General features: G+C 41.2%; 1 protein-coding gene across 1 annotated transcript in view; it reads left to right on the plus strand.

The window, feature by feature from the left end:
* robo3 (roundabout, axon guidance receptor, homolog 3 (Drosophila)) overlaps positions 1–23,193 on the plus strand; it is a 96,460-nt gene that overhangs the window by 41,523 nt on the left and 31,744 nt on the right. Inside the window, exons 3-8 of the mRNA XM_075486515.1 lie at positions 2,154–2,311; positions 3,273–3,393; positions 5,246–5,384; positions 7,095–7,222; positions 18,357–18,481; positions 21,712–21,883. Coding sequence (XP_075342630.1) covers positions 2,154–2,311; positions 3,273–3,393; positions 5,246–5,384; positions 7,095–7,222; positions 18,357–18,481; positions 21,712–21,883 — 843 coding nt within the window. The remainder of the gene's footprint in view (positions 1–2,153; positions 2,312–3,272; positions 3,394–5,245; positions 5,385–7,094; positions 7,223–18,356; positions 18,482–21,711; positions 21,884–23,193) is intronic.

Here is a 23,193-nt window from a genome sequence, read left to right on the forward strand (position 1 = left end):
AGCATTGGTGCTGACGGCAAAATGTTTAATGGGGACATTTGATGATAATCATTAATACATGCAATACTCTGCTTTACATCCACATAAAGACATGGAGATGGACATATTTAATTTAGGATTGACTGTGTGCGCTGCTATGTGCAAGTCATCAGATCTGATTTGCTTAGATTTGGTTATCTATCACCTACCTGTCTGTCTCCGTTGCTGCTGTAATAGTGTCATTACAGCTGTGTCACAACTTTACAATAGTAGTTTATTCCAGATTTGCCTTTGAAGAAAGCTACCCCCCCCCCCCTTCCAAAGTGCCCGAGGACGATTCATTTGAGGTTCTCTGTGTCCATCACAGCATTCATCTCGTAGCAGCACCGATTCTGTGAAATGTCGTTATGGATTTGACGTTGTCACTGTGTTGCGTTGTGAGTTGACGTCCCATCTGATCTAATCCTATTTGATCGATGCTGAAAATCCAGTTTGAATCTTATTTTGAACCATCTCCAAATGTGGCTCGGATCCAATTTGCAAAAACTGGGTTTCGTGTGTTTTTTTTTTGCCGTTTGAGATTTCTATAATTGGCCTCTGTTCATCACATGTCAAGACAACTGTAAACACTTGTATGTGCCACTGAAGACACATTTCAAAAAGACAACACACTGAACTGAATCTGTGGTAAATTAATCTCAATTTAAGTGTTATTTACAGTACATCTTGCCCTGTCTAAAGGAAATTACTTATTGTTTAACGTACCTAAGAAGGAATGCAGACATAATGAGTGAAACATCAATCCTAGTAGATTTGGATCAATATCTTCAGATACATATTAATCCCACGGTCATCCTCTACATCTGTAGTCTGAGATATCACAGAGCTGAATCTAATGTGAACAAAAATGCCTGATGCCTTCAAGTCAGCCACAAAATGTTGGCTACAGAAGGATGAATTTGAAAGCAGGGACCATGACCCAGAGATGAATCTCCAATGTTTTATGAATGGACTCGAGAAATGAGGAGAGACGGGGTTATATTCTTAATTCTGTATCCAAAGTGACCTCCTGTGATATATAAAATTGATTTATCTTGCTTATTTTTGGGAATTTTTGTGTGCATTCTTGCATGTATGTTTTTCAAGTTAGCATTTGTGTCGGATTGAATAATTCATCTACTTTGTGTGTCGGCTACTGCAGCCTTCATTATTGATGTGTTGTGATGCCACGCGCACATGATATTAAGTCAATGAAGACCTTGGGGGAAACATACACATCATGTTATATTCAGTCTTGTCAGATACAGTATCAACAGAAATGTCCCATCATGCCTTGCTCTTCTCCACGAGACAGGAAGGAGTAATTCTTCTCTTTTATTTCCCACTGTTTGGCATTCATGTCAACATAAAGATACAACCTCAAGTCAGAAAAAATTTGAATGGCATTTAAAATGCCTAAAGAAAACAAGAGAAAGAATTATTGCCACATTCGCTCTGCCTTTTATTTATTTGCAGGCAGCATTTTATCTTTTATCTTTTATCTCATAAACTTGATTTAATTTAAGTTGGAACAGTAAAGCTTCTACCATTTTTCAATGTTGCCATTCCCTCTCACAACGATGTACTGTCAATGAGAAAAGTAAGCGATGAAGAGTTTTCATTTGTTATTCTTCCTGTAAACATGTGTAACGATGGCACAGGTCAGTGAGGGATCAGAGATAACGGATGTCCAACTAAGCATTGCTCCCTTGTCCTTTTACGGACCAAAAATCCTCCCGATTCCTGGAATTAATTCATGATACTCTGCACTGTAGAGGGAGATATATGCAAATCTCATCTAATCTTTCTTTGAGGAACATTATTTTTAAACATTTTCTCACATATGTTTTGTCAAACAGAAGACTCACCCTTTCATTGACCCTGCTCTAAAACCTCTAAATCATGATTAGTATGAAATAACATCATTATTTTTACATCATTACTAGCCCAACAGTCCTATCTTTTCCTGATTGGGCGGTCTAATAGAGTCCATGTCAAATAAAGGAACGCATGATCAACAGACTAAATGTTTACAGAACCTTTGGAAAGTAACATGGAGTACAAGACTGTGTCATCAACAAAGAGGTTTATACACATTCTAACCATGTCTTTGCACCTTGTTTTTATTTTTCCAGTTCTGAGGGATGACTTCCGTCAGACACCCAGTGATGTGGTGGTGGCGGCAGGTGAGCCCGCTGTCATGGAGTGTATCCCCCCCAGGGGCCATCCTGAGCCGACCATCTCCTGGAAGAGGAACAACATCCGGGTCAATGACCGAGACGAACGGATTACTGTGAGTTTGCTTGTGCCTCTATCTGGAATATTTCTGGAACGCAGCAAAGTAAATTACCTATTGTGTGAGGGCATTTAGCCAGAACAGAAAGTTTTCCAGGGTCTGGGCTGTGGCCTCTTTCAGGTTAAAGTCCCAATAAAAGCAGTCTTACTAATTTGCGTTACGACTGATAAAAGCTCCCTAGCTTTGATCCCTGATGAGAAGAGCCTGATAAAGACTCATAGTCGGAGAGCAATGTATATATCGAACCCCACTCATTGTTGTTTTGTTGGATCCTTCAAGCCACCTGCTAAAAATAAATGTCACGCACACTTCAGACTATAATGAATCCAGATTACCACACTTGTTATTTGCACACACGGGGAAGGAAATCAACGATCCTGCGGAAAACTAAAAGAGACAACCCCATCTACATCAGTGGAGCAAATTGAAGTTTTTCAGAGTTAGAATAAATAAATCTTGAAATAAAACTATCTTGAATCTTAAGGAGGAGTGTCTCCTTTAAGCTGTCAGATTCCTGAATTCATCCCAGCTGTATGCTGCAGTATGACACGGCATTAAGAAAAATATCACAAAGGGGTCACATCCATATGTTTCATGAGCAATTGTATGGAAACTGTGTCCACATACTGCACATAATCGTCAGCTGGTGAATCAATACAACTACCTATTACAAAGTGAGCAGTAGAAAATGTTTCCATGGCAATTGGCCCAGAGCTAGAGCTCTTGTCAAATAGCGTCTATACTAGCAGGGGAGCCATCTGTCATACAACAGAAAATGACCCAGTGTCTTCTCTCTTGACCAGCATGTCCCAATATCCTGTTCCCAATCTCTGTCCATTTGTCTTCTCTCTGTTCCCGTCCTCCCTTCCTCCTCCACTTACCTTTTTATCTGTATCCTTCTGTGCCTCTCTGCTTCCTCCTCTTACACTCTTCCTCTCACCATGTCTCTCTTTTTCAGATCCGCGGAGGCAAGCTGATGATTTCGAACACCAGGAAAAATGACGCTGGCATGTATGTATGTGTTGGAACCAACATGGTTGGAGAGAAAGATAGTGATCCTGCTGAACTCGTGGTATTTGGTGAGTCATTTTAACTGTGTGTTATTATGGTGCAGTCGACTGGAAAATACTGTCTAAGAAATGCCGCATTTGGGAATCACAGTAATCTGATTTGGTATTAGGAATCATATATCATTGGAGGTAGTCGGATTTGGAGCTCAGGACTTTGCAAATTATTTTTTATGAGACATTGACATTGTGTTGTTTCACTTTTTAGTTTTGTATTTAATACGAAGCAGTGAAAGTCTTCTCTTTTTGAATCTTTACCTAACCAGAAAGCCCTTAGAGATTGAAATCTCTTCAGCACACTATCACTGTTTTCTGCCTCTGTGGGTTTATTCACCTTTGGGTTGCACTTTCTATCCTCCCCTGCTGACAGAGAAGATCAATCTTTCTTTCCCACATGCCCTTTGCTTCGCTCTCTCGACCTCCCGTCTTCTTCAGCTGTCCGACTCTCTTCTCTGGTCTCAGCAGTGCAACAACATGAGCATTTTTAAAACATGTATTGATCCCAGGGAGTGGACACACAGCTGTTGCTTCTCCTCCACATTGCCGTGCAACAGTGTGTGAGACCCAACTTAATAGTTTATGGTTTGTAGAAATGCAAGACTTAAACCTTTATCCAAATATTTCAAATTACTGCCACCTACTAAATTGCCAAGATACTAGCCAGCACACATTTGCATTAATCTCCATTTCCCATTCTTTATTATAGGCTGGGTTGTTGTGGCAGCACATTGAGCTGCATACACGGCTAAGGATTACTCCAGCCGGTAATGATTTTTTAAACAGTGATTATGATCACGATAGGAGCTTACAAGGTGGGCTTGTCTCTGGGCATATAGTTTGATTTGGTGTATCGGTATTTCTGATAAACACAACCAAGAGCAACGAAGCAGCATGAAATATTAATTCCACGATGCGTTTGAGTTTATTTTGATATGAGGTATCTTTTCCTATTGTCTGGGTAAAGCAAGTTATGTTTGGAAAGAAGCTTTTCAGGGTTGGCTCGGGCTCAGGTGAAATATTAACACTCACATTTAGCTCTGGTGCAATGCAGCGGACATCCACTGTTCTCCACACATGGCTTAAGCTCCCAACCACTTCCCTGTTCTTGATGTCAACTTCCTCTTTTTGACTTCTTTGACTGGGATTCTTTCCATTTTTTTGTGAGGCGTGTGATGGGAAACATATGAAACTTGAAGGTGGTTCTACTGAGTAAACTTCAGAGATTGCTGTGGTGAAGATCCAGGAGCACTCATTCGTACATGTTTTTAGAATTTGACCATGCTGTCCCACTTGCATACTCCATGTCTGTTAGGGGTGAGCTGATCCTAAGCCAAATAGTGATAATATCATTACAAACATTTGTAGTGGTATTGGGTTAATGCCAGCACGATGGGATCGGTATTTAGTTCAATTCGAAACATTTGATCGCTCGTAATCACTTTGTGCATCATCAGTTTTCATGTTTGTAAACCTAGTTCATTGTAATGATAAAAGATCAAATGTAATTGTCTAAAAGCTGTGTTTAAAACATTGATGATCGTAACATCGATCTGTCTATCAGTGGAAAGCAAAAGCCACAAAATCATTTCGTTGTTATGAAATTTATTCAGGTTTTGCAAATCGACAAAGTAGTCACCTCAGAAATCATGATGCATTACTCTCCCCTACATGAAAGAACATAAGCTTCTTTAATATGCAAAACGTCCTGGTATCTGTCACAATATTGGCACGGCTGGCCTTTGTTTTTACCTGTTATTGGATCGATAGCAAGTTTCAGTGTCGCACGCCACTAATATTTGTTTTATGAATTTGTGACTGATATGAAAAGTCAAACTACAAACTGTCTATAACACTCTGATTTCAGAGAGGCCTGTTTTCACCAAGCAGCCAGTGAACCAGGTGGTGTTGGCAGACGACACAGTGGACTTCTTCTGCGAGGTGCACGGAGACCCGACTCCGACTGTCCGCTGGCGAAGGGAGGAGGGAGAGTTGCCCCGGGGCAGGTACTGTGGAAGCAACATGCATGCACTTCCTGCTAGAAATGCACAAATTCACTTCACACGCTGATGTTTGGTACCAAGGTGTCACTTAGCATGATGTTCCATTTTGTTTTGTTTTAAGTAGAGTAGCTTTCAATATCTTCAATATCTTCCATCAAGGGAGAAACTTGTCTGCATTCCTGCCTTTCTCAATTGCTGATTTTATTTTACACGTTTGGAAGAAAAATGATTCAAAGATCATTTTCTGTGGGTGGATGACTTGCCACTGCTTTGACTTTTGTAAACAGAATGATACACTTTTTTCTGTTCTTTTGTGAGGACGTATCAAATAATGAGTTGACAAATGCACGCTCTTTTGGAGCATGTAAGGGTCTCTTAGTCATCCACATGATGAGCAACTTATTTGTTTCTTGTGTGCTAAAAGGTTGTTTTATGTTGCCTTTCTAAGTGTGTGGTGTTTGCACTGTGACCGTGTCCCTGTAAGAGTCTTACTCTCTCATTCTTGCTGGGATGATGTGATTGGATGAAACTTTAATGATCCCTCTGGGGAAATAAGGTAAATGTTCCCTTGTTGTCAGCAGAATCAAGGTCTGCACAGATGGAGTTTTTTCTTTGCCCCTTGCAGAGAACATATTAGTTGCTTCTTCAAAAGATTTCTGTAATAACTTTTGCCCAACTTTGACCTTTGATATCTGTTCTTAAGTCACGTTGATGGAAGTACTTCTCAGCTAAAAGCAAATGTTTTTAATCTCGTTAACCCCTGCGTATGGTGTTTTTCTGTGTAACACGACATGCCAACGGCAAAAGCAGCCATCATCAGCCTGGTTTTTGAGTGTTCCTCATAGACGATCGGAGGAACAATTCCTGACTACTTTTTTTTTTTTTTTTGGGCTTTTATGCCTTTAATGGATATATTAATAGGACAGTTTTAGAGAGACAGGAAGCAGAGGGCAGAGAGAGGGGGAACGACAAGCAGCAAAGGGTCGTCTGATGCGGGACTCGAACCGGGGCCAGCTGCAGCGAGGACTATAGCCTCTTGTACATGGAGCGCCTGCTGTACCCACTACACCATGGACCACCCCACCTGACTACTTTCTTTATGGGGCTTTACAACCATTCTGCATCTAATATGAGAAATCAATGCACTGAGAACCTAGCAATCTACGAGGAGATTTTAGCTGGAGGCAAGCAGAGGCCAGCGGCTGCTTGGCATGGCCATGTAAGTGGGTGCTAACTACTAGCAGCAGAGACTTGGGTTAGCTGAGCAAGCAGGCACACAACGTACACACGGCCACGGTGATTAAGCAGATGCTAGCTGCTTGCAGCTGATATTCGGCTTTGTTGAATGAGTGGGCACCAACAGGAGTGAGGGGCGATAGCCGCTAACACAAGCCAGTGACCTCTAGTTGCTAGCTGGACCAAGTAAGCCTGGAGTGGCCCCTGCTGCTGGGTGGGGCATATTCAGAGATCCCCATTCACTGAATGAGGAGAAAGATGTAATCATCCCCGACCTATTAAAGGACCACAGGAGTCTTTTGGGGGTTTTTTCATGGCAAAAAACTATTTTTGAGTAGCACAGACTAGTAGCAGACTCTCCTGCCGTGCATCAACTTTCAGATCGAATTAAAAAACAAAACGTTCGATCAGAGAGCGATCATCAATTCATTTAGTTTTCCGGAACATAGATTTGACACATTTCTCTCGTCTTTCCAGATTTGAGATCCGCAGCGACAACAATCTGCGTCTGACCCAGGTGCGAGCTGAGGATGAGGGCACTTACACATGCGTGTCAGAGAACAGTGTTGGCAAAGCTGAAGCGTCGGGTGCCCTCCAAGTGCACGGTAAGACATGGACTACACTGTTTCACTCACTGCACACATGTGAACAGATGACAGACACGGGCCCCAGAAGTAAATCAGTAAAATCCCTGAAGTTTCCAGCTTTTATTTAGTCTTTTTTTTAGAGGTGATCTAGGTACTGCTGGCTGCACACAGCATTGTTTTAAGAATCTGAAGACAACTTGGCTGATTTGCGAAATAAATAAACCAGAAATAGTTCCACACAGTGTGAATGATTTGCGACAATGAATATAGTTCCCAAGGATTATTGTTGTTTTTTCATTTGCTCCTCACCAAATCTGGTGAAACTTCAGCCGAGGCTGTCTATTTCGCTCGTTCTAGAAATGTGCTCTTAATCCTGACTACATGACCAATTGATTTGCACAGATGGATGGTTAATTCCTAACAAAATGCCCACATCTCACCCACCAGCAGCCGTCTCATTTCATTGTCGATCTTTGGATGTTTTCATTTTAGCTGTTTTTTGTTGACTCCACAAGGACAATGTGTTGAAATGTTCGAAATGTTTTCACTAGGAGGTTCAGAAGTGAAAAATAATACAAAAAAAAGATTAGTGACTGTGTTGCCAGAGGGATGCTGTGGCTGGTGAAAACTTTCCATATTATTCCACTGGAAACATGCTGTTAAGTGAAACTAAAAGAGAGTTAAAGTGAAAAATGGATTTTAGGGTCCTTTCAAGCCTGGACACAACATCCCTCTGGAGAGACAGCTGAGATCAAAAAGCATTGAAATTGTATGAGAATAAAGTCAGTCCCTTGAAGAGAGGTGCTCGAATGAGAAATCTGTCTTTTGGGAAGATAAAAAGGAATATTCAGTGCTTTTCTCTGTGCAGACAGGAGGAGCCCACTTACAGAACCGACTGTTACAGACACTTCTGACGAGTCTCAATATATGCACAATATACTATCTCTACACGAATGTTGTGACAAACACACAATTGGCATTTGTTGGGACAAATGAAAACACACACTCGTGCAGAAATGAACATTGTGCATTTAACTAATAGAATTTTCCACAGAATGAAGAAGTCATTCCCAGCAGCAGCTTTTAGGCAAATTGAAATTGATTGTGGGTCAGTTTATGTAGCTACAGCATTAGGGATAATAAGAATGCAACACACACACACACACGCACAAATTAACTGAGCAGATATTGTATAGAACTACAGATCAGTCAAGAGTCTGCCCTCTTATTGTTGGCTGTATGTCCACATTCAGTTCATCACTCCTGACACTTCCTTTCAGGATCGCCAACTTCAAACCATTCATTTTCAGCTAACTCGGGTCATTATTATTCATTTGAATTTGAGCTTTATGCCTTTGAGCTTCCAAAGTTTCAAATGTTTCATCTAATATCACTCTTTATTGCCAGCTCATCATCTCATTCATCTCACTTTTCATCTTCTCTCCCCCCCCCCCTTTTGACATCCCTCCATCACAGCTGGCCCATCCTGTAAGTATTCATTTCATCCCATATTTGCATGCTTTTGTTTCTGTGTGTGTGTGTGTGTGTGTGTGTGTGTGTGTGTGTGTGTGTGTGTGTGTGTGTGTGTGTGTGTGTCAAAGAGGAGAGCTAGTCTACAGTCAATTACAGGCTTTAAGACTGCCATTTTGTAGGCACAACCTCCACTAACAATAGTGTTTGTCTGCCAAATGGCAGCAGAGGATTGTCAATAAGTATTTAAGTAGCACTAGAAACTTTCCTCCTCACCGCTCTCATGTTGTATCATTTAAAGATAGAACCGTGATTACTAAAAAAAAAGGAAAAGGCTGGGATCTTTAATTTAGTGCCCAAATGTTCAGTCTTTGTAGAATAAATTAAAGAAGACAAGTGCTGCAGTTATGCATTGATTAATCCTACATGCTCCGACAATTCAATTATCTCTCTGGAAAGAAATACTTCTATATGATGACTCTGCATGCATGCTAATGGTAATGAAAATCTGTGAACGAAACGGTTATCACTCCCCCTGAAATAGATTCTTTTTTTTTTCTACCATGAAAATTTGGAAAAATAGAAAGTTTCTTAAACTTAATGTTTACACTCCTGGAAAACAAACCTGCAATTGAGGAAAAGAGCCTAAAATGAGGTGTCTGAATGATGGTCAGTTTGTTATCGTTTGGACTGTCAAAATTCTAGGAAAGTGAGTGGTTTCAGGAGCAATTTACATGACACATCAAAGAAAAGTCTCAAATTGAATGCTTCAGCTTTTCACAGCATATTCCCATGTCCAAGATTGAAGCTTTAAAGGTCATTGTAAAACTTTTTGTTGTGTTGTTCTACACATTTGTAGATGGGGAGAGGCAGAACAGAACGTTTTGCAGCTATTGCACACATTTACAAAAGGCATTATATATATATCTTTTCTGTTCACAAAATATAATTGGCACATTTTGATTTGTCAGTAACTTTACCAGAAAGTCTAAAAGACCGGAAAGTCTTGTAAATTGTCAGCAAAATACATTCTTTCCAATTCCCTGTGTTGCTGACAGTGTCTCTTCATGCTGTTCACTCTCCTCTGTAAGGAGAAAGTAAATCCAACTACTTTTTTCCAGTGAAACAAGCATACTGAAGCATTTATTAGTCGGTTAAGGAGGCATGTACTGCTCAGGGTTTTTGAAGGAATATTAAAAAGTCACGGAACCAAAAAGAGGAAGTGAATAGCCAGCAAGCAGTTTGAGGGGGCAGCGAGTTAAACTGGGACACGCCAGTCGACCTCACCAGAGGAGAGGTGTACATGATCTTTGAAGATGTGACGCTCACCAGATCTTGAATCTGGTCAAGTTTGCACTCATTCAAAGTCAAATCTCTCCTTTTAATGTATTTGTTCTTTTAAAGCCTTGCCCCACTTGCAGATGTAACTTGCACCTTGATGCCACAGCAGAAACTGTAAGCAACACGAAAAGAAGGCTGAGTTTGCGAGCGCGTGCTCATGTTCCTTTAATTGTTGGTTCGGCCTTGATCTCCATCAATCCTCTAATCCTGCTCTTGATTGAAGGCATTTGCTTCCAAGTTGACCATATGTTCAATGAACAAAAAAGCAAAATTAGACAGAAACAGCCTTCACGTATGTATGTTGAATGTCTGTTCTGTTTTTTTTTTTTTAGTTTTGCTCAAGCCTGTGTTCAGTCAGCCCCATATCTATATGTGCATGTAGCCTTTGGGAATGAAGAAAAACACAAAGAAGATGTACAGCCCCAACTTTTTTACCACAAAGTCTGATAACCAGTGAGGTGCTTGAATTCGTTTACCATGTGCTACCTCTGCAACTTATTCTGGATCCATTTAAAGCTTCACTTTTCTTCCAATTCATAGCTGATGTTTGATAAATGGGTTGGAGTTCAGGATAAAAGGGCCAACTTCTAATTAGATTTAAGCACAAATGAATTATAGTCCAGCCAGCTGTAATACATTACTCCCAAGAAATAACCACCTCTTCAATCATCATTTGGGAATGTGAACAGTCTCTGGGGGGGTAAAAAAATGTGTGTATATAGGAGTGTGTTTACTCCTGGTGTGAAACACCGTCTGCATCAGTGTGGGACTGTGACAGCTGCCTGTCATATCCAAAGCCCCCCGAGGAGCTCCTGCTGCGAGGGGGTGTGTGTATTTGTGTTCGCCCGCGTGTGATGGCTTCAGTACGTTGGTGCAAATCATGCATCGAGCATTAGTGTTGTGGAGTAGGGGAGGTAAGATGCTTTGGTTGTAAGCACTTTGTCTTGCCTTTGCTGTGTGATTGAGCAACACGCCGAGTTTACGCAACAGCAGTGGAACAAATCGCACACTCTGATCTCCCTGAGTGGGAGCACAGTATGTGGTGAGCAGCTCAGCCGATCTATGCTTCAGTTTGTTTCCAAGAATCGGCTATTGACCATGTTCACAGCCTGAACAGAACTGTAAAGCGGAGATCAACAACGTTGCTGGCAGGGTTCGGAGCTTACCGAGTTGTTTGGTAGATATGTTTCGAGATTTATCTGGTATTTTTCTGATGAATTATTCTCCAAAACCCTTAAATCCAATTCATTTTTGAAATTTTGTAAACTGCCATATGACTTAAGTTAGAGAAAGCAAATTAGAGTCCAATCAATGCTGTTTTTAAGAAGTAAAAAACCCCACAAACTAGCTCCCAACTTACTAAGAAGACGCCGTCTGACTGAGTGACATCATCTCTTCTGCTGTGACACGTTCTCTGCTACATGCCTGCAGACAGCGCTGAGTGTATTATTCTGTAATGAAACAACACAATCTAAGCAGCTCTTCCAGAAAACTATGTAATAACTATATAACTATGTAATTTCTAAGACATCCCGTGCATCTTTTTCTACATTAGGGTGAGTTTTTATAACTGCATATCGGATAAAATAAATGTAATTTATTTACCTGGAAACCTGTAACAAGCCACCATCAGTTTAAATTTCTGGCAACTGAGACATGGGCCAATCTCTGTACCAAATGATGTGCGGTCAAGTTTACAGATCTGGCTTAAGATGAAATCCTGTGTTAACAGCTGATTCTAGAGCTTATGTTGTGGTCTCTAAGTTCTACTCTATACACCAAATATAGTAATGAGTAGAAGTATTGACCCTAATTTCTTTGTATTTTTCTTCCAAGCAGCCAGACTTTCTTGTAATCTTTTAAAGTGGTCTGGAGCAACAGTTCTCCAGACTTTCTGAAGGTCTTTCAAAGTTTTTCTTTGGCCATTGGCTGCTTTTTAACTCATTTGCAGTCCAGTTCTTGTACCAAACCATTTTCAGAGGAATGTTCAGCCCCTCAGCACTTCACACTGACCTATGGATCATTCAAACATAAAAAAGGGACCGAACTCAAGTGAGCAAAGAACCCGTTTTGCATTGTATCTTTAGGCACTTTGTTACGAGCAGTCTGTGACATCGATATAAATTGCCACCATTTCATTAGCTGCATGTACAAAAAAAAATGGATGTTTGCACATGTTTTAATCAATTACCGCATCCTCTAATTTCTTCCGATCAACAAATGAGGGTGGCTCGAGACTTTTGCACAGTCCTGTAAATATGCTTTGTATTGGGTGTGCATTGGGTGTCACACATTGCTAATTGCTTCATGTTGATCTCAACCACAGTCAAATCACTCAGCAGTAGTCAGAGCACCAGTATTTACCTCTTCCAGCTCTGATGGGCAGCGGTGGAAATACAACACCTGGGTGCACAATCATTGCAGATGCTGCGGTTGTGTCCAAGAGTGGGAACAGCTCATTTTTCCTCCAAAAACACATACTTACTGACTGTAAAGTCTAACACGCGGAGGCTCTGGCACTGACAGCAACAACTCAAGGAAAAAACGAGACGAGGTTCATACATTTTCACTTTCTGTCCTCATGTGGACTGACTTATGCAGTCCAGACAAAAATAATGAACTCAGCCAATTATTTCACAAAGTCATACTTAAGAAATCATTTTCCGACACAGTTTGGCACTGCATATTAATCCAGAGGTGTGCTCAGCTTCCAAGATGCTTGAGACTTTGCATAACAGTGGAAGACTAGTCCTCGAATGCACCACGAGCCCCCAGCAGAAACCCAACAATGTTACAGAGATGCCGTAGATGCTTCAATTCTATATGAATCGCCATGTACATTAAGACCCTTGCAGACATGCACCACTTTACTTTAATGGCTCATTTACAGGATAGTCGCATACCTTGTCGCATTTTTGTTGAACTCTATGCAGAACCTTGCTCGTGAATGTAGGCACAAAGACGGATAACACACACAGCACACACACAGATATAAACCGATGCAACATTATCCAAGATCATTTAGAAGCATCATGTTTAATTGTAAAGAACTGTTTTGGATTCAATTTTTGTTTTCGTTTGTTTGTTTTCTTTTTTGACAACACGTGAAAAACTAAAAACATTGATCAAACGTCACACCCTAGCAACGTTGATTATTCTGCATATTAAAGAGGTTTCGTACACTTTTCAGTTCACAATTCTGTTCACTACATTCAGGCTTTCTCTCTTTTTTAAGAGAACATTTGGTTCCCATCACACACAAATATACAAACACTTAAAGAGACGAAGAACTTCACACTCAGACCAGAGTTCCCTCCTTCAATCTGACAGTTCTTATCTTAAATGCTATGGGAACCTGACTTGAAGCCCTTGTCTATTTTTACCACCCTCTTGGCATGTAAGCCTTACATTCATTCACCAGCTTTGGCGATAACCAGCATATCAAACTAGTCTCCGGACTCTGCCAAGTTCCTTTCTTATGTGATTTATTTCTTTAGGCCTTCTCCAATCGACTTCCGAGACTTTGCCTCCTGGAGTCATCGGTTTATGTGGCATCATTTTTTTTTACGGAATCGGTTGCATATTTCACAGAACTGGCAAAACGGTGCCGTGGTGTTTTACAAAGAGTCAGTTCCTGTCTTTTTTTTAAAAAGCCCTTTAAACAGCAGTAGCTGTCAGGAAAATATAAAACAGCAGCTCAGAAAACTAAATTACAACACATTGTTTGTTGATTCGTGTCATGTATATTTCAGCTGCTCGCTGCGATCCATATCACCATTTCTATCCCATGTGAGGTTGCTAATGTTTCTCGCTACCCTAAATCTAAGGCTCAGTGTTGTGCCGAGCGCACCCATTATTGCTAATTATTTATTACAGCCTCAGGCGAAGTGCCAGCTTGCCTGCTCAAATCACACATTGTTATTCCTCCAGACGGGGCTGCGTGGTGCACCAAAAACGGCATATGAATTCTTAGCCGTCATCATATATGTTGCAAAGTTCTGTCGTGTGAGGCGCATGGAGAAAGCGTTCAGGTGTTGTCAAGGTTGTTTTTTTTTTTTTCTAAGAGTCCATATATCGCACATTTTCTTCTGTTTGTTCATCATATATGTGTGTGCACAAGCCTGGAGATACATTACATAAGAAAAGAGTGTTACCCTGCATTTCTTTAATATTTCAGGCCTTGCATCAGCCTGCGCAGGAAACCTTTCCTTGAATTAGCTGCGAAGCGAAGGTAGGAGGCTCCGTATCGCAGGCTCGTCTTGACATGAAAAAAACACGGGGTTGTATGTTTGGGCATTGACCTTTAAGGTTAGCAGGGGGCCACGTGTTTGACCTCAGGACATGACCCTAAGTAGCTTAGCCAAGACCCCCCCGAGCTGTGATTTATCCGGCTGTTGACATATGGATGCCCTCCTGCTGTGCAACGGGGCCCGTGGTGAAAGCAGTTTTCGGACTTGAAAGGGTGGGGTATAAAATTTGTATCCAGGGCATGAAATTAAGCTTGCACACTCAATCTGCGGGAGAATTGAGAAAATTTCAACACTTTACATCGATCTGCTTTCAGAGCTGGTGTGTTTTTCTGACTCGACGCCCTCTAACGTTTCTATTAGTCTTCGTGTCCAAGTTGCTTTTCCCCTATTTTAAGTATGGACTCTGATCCTTTCTTAGAAATGTATGAGAAACTGGCCTTTGGATGTACACCATTTACCAAAGTGTAATTGCTTCAGACTCACAAACTGAGGTGAAGTCAGGCTGTGTTTGAACACAGCAACAGGGTAATCCCAAACATGAGAGGCAGCATTTATGAGTCCATAATGCAGGGTTTTTGTTTTTTCTGTATTTTCTCTCTTCCCTCTCAGAACGTCCCATCATTGGATAAATGAAATGTTGAATATCTGAAAGAGTATTTCACTTAAACTCAAACGTGCTTTATGGAGGATGCCATCACAAGATTTTGGCTTCTGCTTTTAGCTTCATAGTTTGCAAATTGAGCTTTCACACATGAAACAGTGGAGGGAATGTATTCATTCTCCTTTGTCACTTTCACTGTGACCGTTGTGTTGTTTTCCTCTCTGTTGGAAGGCTCCTCTGCCTGTCTTTCCCTTTCTCAGTGCTTCGATGCTAATAAAGAGTGAGAATGAAAGAGAAGCAGGAGATCAGGTGGGAAGATGAGAAATCAATTAGGACCGTTGGAGGGCATCATTATGCATTCACACCCCCTCCGCGGAGGAAGGCCTGTCACTTTGCTACAGAATCAATACAAATCAAAGAGGTATATGTCTGTGTGTGTGTGTGTGTGTGTGTGTGTGTGTGTGTGAACACGCATGCACGGGGATAAGGAAGGGCATGTGGCGGCAGAGAGAAAGAGAGACAGCTTACCATTTATCCGTAGCCCCCTTTCTCCTCCTGCCCTTCATTCGTTTAAAGACATCTGATTAGCCTGATCAGAAAGGTGACCCGCAAACCTGAATTTAGACTCACGTGAGGTCTGCGCTGATCCTTTTCACTGCAACCCGGAATAGATCAAGGCTTATGGTTCAACCAGTAAGTCTCTTTTGAAGTAGGTATAAATCAAAGCCAAACAAACCCAGATTACACAGGACCTTTTTTTGTAGTCCTCTCTTGGTAGAGGCCACTTTTGACCAATAGTTACAGAAACTGGAGCCATTAAATTAATTATAAAAGACTGTGGTTACTGATAAATCCAGTTCTTTGGAACCTATGAATCAACAGTAGATGGATCAGCTGATGGTCCAGATGCCTCTCTCAGGTCCTGTGTCAGGTCTTTTTTCCTCTTTCTTAAGGACGTCACTTTCAGATACTGTTCATCTGCTGTAGATAGTTTTTTTTTTTTTTAGTCCTGACACTTCTTCTTTTGTCCTCTAGCCTGGAAAACCAGCGCCAACTGCTGGACGGCAAAATGTTTTGCCTCGCGGTTGGGTCTGGCCTCGATCCACTTGTCATTTTGAAAATACTGCCCTGAATCTGGCAGATGGCAACTAAACCAATCACAACGCAGAGATGTGTTTTGAATCAACGCGGGCGGGCCAGAGGGTTCTGGTGCGGGGTTTTGAGGGAGTGACGACAGAGCAGTGCGACGTTGGGCAGTGGAAGCGAACATAGACAAGCGAAAGCACAACAAGAAAGATGGCGGCGGCAATGGAACAGTGCTCGTTTGATTCAGCCTTGGCACACAGCCATTATAACGAACAGCCTTGCCACTCTGTATTAAGCCCCATTGTACCGGCTTTTTGGCTGCAGTTCCACCAGAATTCCACTGGGAGCGTCGGTGGAGACCAGAATGAATGGGGCCCAATGGAGCTAGATGCTACAAATGGTCAGTTTCACCTAAGTCTCCTCAAGAGCGCTCAGATTTGAATGTAGTTTCTGAGAGCTCAACATGGGTTTCAAGTAAAAAATCTACTGAACGAGTACATATATCCCTTTGATTTCTTACTGGTTGGCTTCTTGTTGTCCACAACGCGCTAGCATTGTGCTAATGACAGCTGGTCGACCAGCTATGTATGACGTCATATACACTTCAAATCCTTTTTTTAAGCAAATGAGTGGCTCTAAAAATCTAAAACTCAGCCATGGGTATTTTCTAAACACCCTCTTTCGAAAACAACATTCGAATTACTAGAGAAAAAATTATATCTTGAGATAAGGGCACGAAAAGGCGTATAGCTCCATAGGACTCCATTCATTCTGGTCTCCAAAATTGGGCGCCCCACGTGGAAAGAGGGTGGAACTGCAACCAAAATCGCCTTGTTGGAAACCGGAAATGCACCGTGAGTGGCGTATCTGTCCTATTATAGAATCTGTGCTTGGCATCAGTTTTGGAAGAGTCCCCTCCCACCAAAGCTTTCTGTCGCGCTTACTACGTCACAGTCAGTTGCGCTGATTGGTCAGAGCGTTGGCCTATAGGCACAGACGCGGTTTGAAAGACAACGGGTTGTGCTCATCAACAATGTTCCGTTGTATCCATTGATCGGTGCCAGACTAAATTAGACATCCAATCCATTTAGGCTGGTTTATCAGGCTATTTGTCCTCCACTTGTCCAGTTTCCTCAAATGTTTTAAGGACACACTGCACACCATATGCCAAGTTTTCAGCTAACAGCTCTTTGGGAATCACCTTGCTGGAGCAAAAATACTATTTCTGTCAAACTCTGTTATCTTTGGCATTTTTCATAGATGCAATCAAATAAATGGGAACAAACGATGTGTCTTAGTGACAAGCTGCTAGTAACAAAGTGCCTGAAGATATCATTTAAAGTTGGCTCCTTGCTAAGTTGAAAAAAAAAGAGGGGTATCTCAAGACTTGCACCGTTCCATTTGTGCAGAAGCTTGATTATTTTTGCATAATCCAGCTATTTTTATTGGAAAAAGATCTTCGGTATATTAGAAGGAATGGCATTCAAGGACCCAAAAACAATAAGAGAACAAATACAGATTGCAAGCTAATGCCTTATTAAGACTTAATTTAACATTTGGAACAACAAAATTAACAACATTTTGGAAAGACTGTTAATTGACAAAGAGTTCCACGACTAGTTTCAGAGACTGTGGTCACATCTTGGACTACTTGTTACATCAGACCTGACAGCAGACAGCAGAGGAAAGGGCTGACTGTTCTGTCAGACTGGGAAATGTGTAAGAGAAGATGGAAGAAAAGGAAACTTCACTCTAAACAGTAGATACACAGAAATAATGACACTCCTCAGGCTTCACAGATTAAGCGTATGAGGCACGGTTTATGTTCAAGAATACAGGAATGTACGTTCGTCAAACAATTTTGTGTTAAAGTCCTCAGTAAGCCGATCCCTTCTCCATGTCTGTTGGGAGACAAAATGTTCATTTTCTGTTATACTTTGGTTGACTTTGAGTATTAGTTCATTAAACTTCCCCCTCATATTTCCCAATCTCCTGGAGCTATATCAGAGTAACTAAACGTGGTCCTTATGTCCTCTCCACTGAAAGTGGAAGCTAAACACAGCCCAGACTTTGGAAAGGCAATTTTGTTCCACTTTTGTTGGCGGTGTGACATAAACACTGATACCTTGTTTTCTGCTTGACAGAATACGTGACAGATATCCGTACAGTGTGTACGTGTACAACTGTGTGTGTGTGTGTATGTGTGAAAGATCAAGGAGCTTGAGAGAGTTCTCAGTTATTGGCTGTTGTCATCACTCTTTGTCTGACAGCTTATGCACTCAATGTCACTGCTGGCACATTCACTGCTGGTGTATTAAGCTCGACACACAAAGAAAAATGTCCCTCGAAAGACTTCATTTCAGTTTGCACTCAATGCCTTTCGTCTGCATTATCTGTGTTGCAGTGCCACCGCAGATCGTGATCCGGCCACGTGACCAGATCACAGCTCCAGGTCGCACCGTAACCTTCCTCTGCGGTACCAAAGGAAACCCTCCGCCAGCCGTTTTCTGGCAAAAAGAAGGCAGCCAGGTAAGAAAGTGCCTGTCAGATGCATTGCAGTGAACACTGACACACCTTCTCTTTCGAATGCGTCTGCCCTCTGAGGCATCTGGCAGGGTCTAATGGTCAATTTGTGTCTGACAGTAGTAGAATGGGAGCGCAGAGCTTGAGTGGCAGGGTGGGTTATTGGTTAACGGGGATCGCACTGGTGATCGTACAAATGAGCTACATCGCAGAAATAGGCTGCATGTACCATATCTACGCCTTTTTGATGAATTCTGCGGAAGTTGTCATTCATGCACAGCTTCACCTGCATGTGTACAGAGAGCTCACTTCAATTCATGAATAACACCTTCAGCCCCACGCGGCTTTATTTTGAATGTTGCATACTTTGCACCTGCTATAAGGTCTGGATCAAATTGGGTCACATTGTGCTCAATTTAGGAAATGAGCTGGCCTGAAACTCTATGCTAAGATTAGTCCCGTACAGTTAATGCATCTCTGCCTTACAGGATGCTGTGTTTATTGTAATGTTCACTCAGTCCTGCATAAATACTCCCCTCAAGAAGGAAATAATGGTGTGAACCAAAGGCATTCGTTATTTAATCTACCATCAACTATAAATGGGGATGGGGAAACAGCAGTTAGTATAATGTACTGCACCCTCCAAAATGACTAGACGGTTGAATTAACAATCTGTAAGGCAATCACAACAAAAATGAGACTTTATAAGCCTTAATGAGGAATTAAACTCAACTGCATTAGTTTCAGTGAGGTGTACCCAATAAACTGCCATCTGTTTCTGTGCATTAATTATGGCTTTTATTCACATATGTGTGTGTTTGGGGGAAAAAAAGCGTCCCACATAAGAAATACACATTTAAAGCTGCTACATTTTTGTAATAATGCAATTCAGTGTACAAGATATTTCATGTTTTGGGTTGTTGACTCAATTTAATTTGTCAATATTCATAAAATTGTGCATTTCTGATGGAAAATTTGTGATGGGGGCAATTTAGTGATAGTTATGTGGTAATAATAATATCAATGATAATAGCAATGTCATTAAAAAGAAGTGATGCTAGTAGGTGATTGTAGTCATAATCATGATTTGGTTAAAAAGCTGTCTGAGTCTGCAAAGATGGAAGAGAGTGACATATTTCTCCCTCTACAGTAGATAATATCATAAAACAATTCAGGAATTCAGCTGATATAACTACATTGACAATATATTACAACATTATTAAAAAAAAACAAAAGAAGGCCCATGTTAAGCTCGTCCAGAGCGTCTACTTCTCTGGGCTCGGAGGCATCTGGGATGGTCCATTACACAGTGAAAACGTGCATTGTGGTCAGATACAATCAGTATTCAAGATCTTTATTGGGCAAAAAGGATGCTGCGTGCTCCAGACCAAAGACCAAAAGGAGCATCCGTACTGTTCTCGGCACCAGTTCAAAGCCAGGCTCTGTGATGGTTTTAGGGTTGTATCAGTGTTTACGCTTCCGTGGGGGCAGCATTGCTGCAGAAGAGTACATTGAGATTTTCAGAGCAACATATGCTGCCTTCAGGACTACTTCTTTTCCAGGGACATCCATGCATTTTTCAGCAAGGCAATACAGAAGCCTCATTCTGCACACACACAATGCTCCGTATCCTCGGAGCCAGAATGTCTTCAGTGTTATGAGAAGAATCTGTGGCAGTCCCGAAAGACAAAAAAATACTGAATATCAATAAATGAAATAAACTTGACAAAACATGACAAATTTTGGGTTGATACTGTCTGAAATGAACGTCAAACTTTTCAATACTTTTCAAATTTGTGGTTTGAATGTAAAATGGCTATGACATTATATGGATTCATTGTTTTTTGTTGCTTTGTGATATCTATCATCTTCATCTGATTTTACCAGTTATTAATTTCCATAACAAACAGACAAATCGAATGATGAACTCTAAGCCACCATCGTACAACATTAGCATGCTAGTTTAATCTTGTGCTTCGTAAAGAGCCCACGATCCTGTTCATGACTGTCATCCTGAGCTTTCATCATCCGTAGCTGTGTGTGTGTAGTTTGGAGCCCGGGTGACTCACACACATACACACCTCATTTTCCCATCATCCACCGAGTGTATTATCCACCAAAGCGTGAGTCTGCACAGGCCTGCGTGTCTTCAGGAGTGTGTGTTTTGTGTTTGAAGGGCGAGAGTATGATAAGCATTGCAGCCCATTGGAATGCTCTGAAAAGCCCGATGAGAGTGCGTGGGTGCCTGCAGCATGGCTCCCAGGTATAGATTAGAGGGGAGAAAGCGAGATTGGAGGAGGCCTGGAAAATGTGTGTGGGAGAGGGACAACAAGTGTGGAGGAGAGAGATAAAGAGGAAAAAGCATAAGAGGAGGAGGAGAGGAAGTATGTGGGAAGCATGTTGGGAATGATGGCAGGTTGCGCTGGTGGAGAGGGTTTTGAGTTTGCAGTAGCGTTAATGTGTCCTGTTTGCAGTGCCCTATCTCCCGATTCACTTGATTTCACTGAACAGTGACGGCCTGCATGATGGAGATTTAATGAGAGAGATTAGAGGCTACTGGCGCGATTCACCACTCACGATTTATTTTTTTCCCAAGGCTGAGTTATCGCTGAGGACCAAAACAGAAAGTCTGTTTTCATGCAGACAATAATCTGTGCAATATTGTGTAACTTAGACATTTATGCAGCCGTGTTGTTTTTTTTATCTCTTTGCTTCACTTCAGGCGTCCAAGTCTCTTGGTTTGAGGGAGGCACATAAGCTGGATCTCCCTTTGCCATCTTTTATTTCCATTTCGAAGATATAAATAAGAAAAGCTGAGCAGAAACGGTTAAAAATGTGTCAAAAAAATTTCCTCAAAAGTGCAAAATAGTTTCTAGGTTTTTGATGAGACTGATGAGATTTTGTTGAGACTAAATTTCAATCTTTATCTTTAATCTTTATCTTTACAGTGTTTCAAATGTCCCTACCTTAACATTTCAGAGGGTCTCATTTATATTTCAGTCCATGTCCAGCTACAAAATGAACTTTCTTACAAAGGTTGCTTTAGGTTTGTAGGACTACTTCAGCTCTCAATGTATGTTAAAGAAATCACGACAACAAATGTCTTCAGGTTAACCTAAATCAATCGCAAAAACCTCCGCCTGATTTAAAAAAAAAAAAATGAACACACGACTTGAGTACGTGATGAAAAAGTTGAATAAAAAAAACTGATCTGCAGGATTGTTTTTCTTCTCCAGATCTTGCTGTTCCCCATCCCGGAGCCATCGCAGTCAGGTCGTTTCTCAGTGTCGCTGAGCGGTGAGCTGACTATCGCTGACGTGCAGGTTGAAGACTCTGGCTACTACATCTGCCAGGCCATCAGCGTGGCCGGCAGCATCCTGACCAAAGCCCTGCTGGAGGTGGAAAGTGGTGAGTCTGAACACACAAGACAACAGTAACACGTCAATACAAAACCAAAGTAAAGAGAGATTGAAAGGGCAGTAATCAGCAATGACACTGACAATGCAGTAATGAAGTTAGCTGCAATATTTATGAGGTGAAAAATCTGCTTGAAGGGTTTCATATTTAATGACTTTGCTTTCTGCTTTTTGTTCAAATGCATGTTGTGCCTTTGTACTCGCTCACATCTGTTATACACGTACTCAAGATCTAACTTCATAGTTTAACATCTTATAAATAGAGTTAAAAAATCCTATCTTAAAATGCTGATGAGCGAAATGTTTCTTTGTTAGAATACGATCGATAGAAATATCATCGTATATTATCCAACAGTTTCACTCAATAACTGAAAGTGCAACTTGCAGGTTAAAAGAATGAAAGAAAGACATAATTATGTTAATATGTGCACGACAGTAATATTTAGAGCTGTTTTAGTAGTTTTTGTGACATAAAGTAGTAAAGGGGGGAGCAGCCAAGCCATAACAAGTTTTAACTGTGAGAAGTATGAATCCACACAGTAGTTTTAATGCTGAAGAGCTCAAAACTTTAAATGCACTACAGCACAACGCACCAGAGCCATATCATTCTGAGCTTGAAAGGTCTCAAAGAGACGAGGAAAGGACAAGGATTAGGAGAAATATCGTCCATCAGAGGGATATTAATTTGTGGTGTCAAGCACCAGTAGAGAACTGAGTCAGTGTGCCACTGAGTTTGCGAACGATTGCTGTTGTTACAGCACTTTACAGTTTGTAAAGTGGATATTACAGCATGACCACATTAAAGGTTGGCATTTTAATACTGGAGAAATAAAAAGGACAAAAAAACAGAGCCAAATGCCACTGTATAACAAAGTGCTGCTAGCTACAGCATGCTACAAGCAAAGTGACATTACCTACTTTGGCAGAGATGCTGAGGCTACAGAGGAAGGGTTCAATCAAGAGAGGAATGAAAGAGAGACTTGTGAATAAAAAGAAAAAAAGATTTACAGCTCACAGTTTCCCATCTCTGTCATGATATAATTCTCCTTACACGATCACCAGGTTTTTACACTAGCATCTGAACAGGCTGGTGGTGATGGTTGCATAACAGTGGCTACATTTAAGTAACCACTATTAGCTTTCAGTGTAAAACGCTTCTGGCTTCAGCATCCCATATGTACCTTCATGAGATCTCCAAGCACATTGTTCTCCTGTCCAAAATGAGTGCCACACATTATTGCATTTGTTGTCGCAGAAACATTGGTTACAGCCCTGTTTTTCACCTACACAAAGTGCACCCAG

Source organism: Odontesthes bonariensis, chromosome 16 (genome assembly GCF_027942865.1).
Source record: "Odontesthes bonariensis isolate fOdoBon6 chromosome 16, fOdoBon6.hap1, whole genome shotgun sequence".
Lineage (NCBI taxonomy): Eukaryota > Metazoa > Chordata > Actinopteri > Atheriniformes > Atherinopsidae > Odontesthes > Odontesthes bonariensis.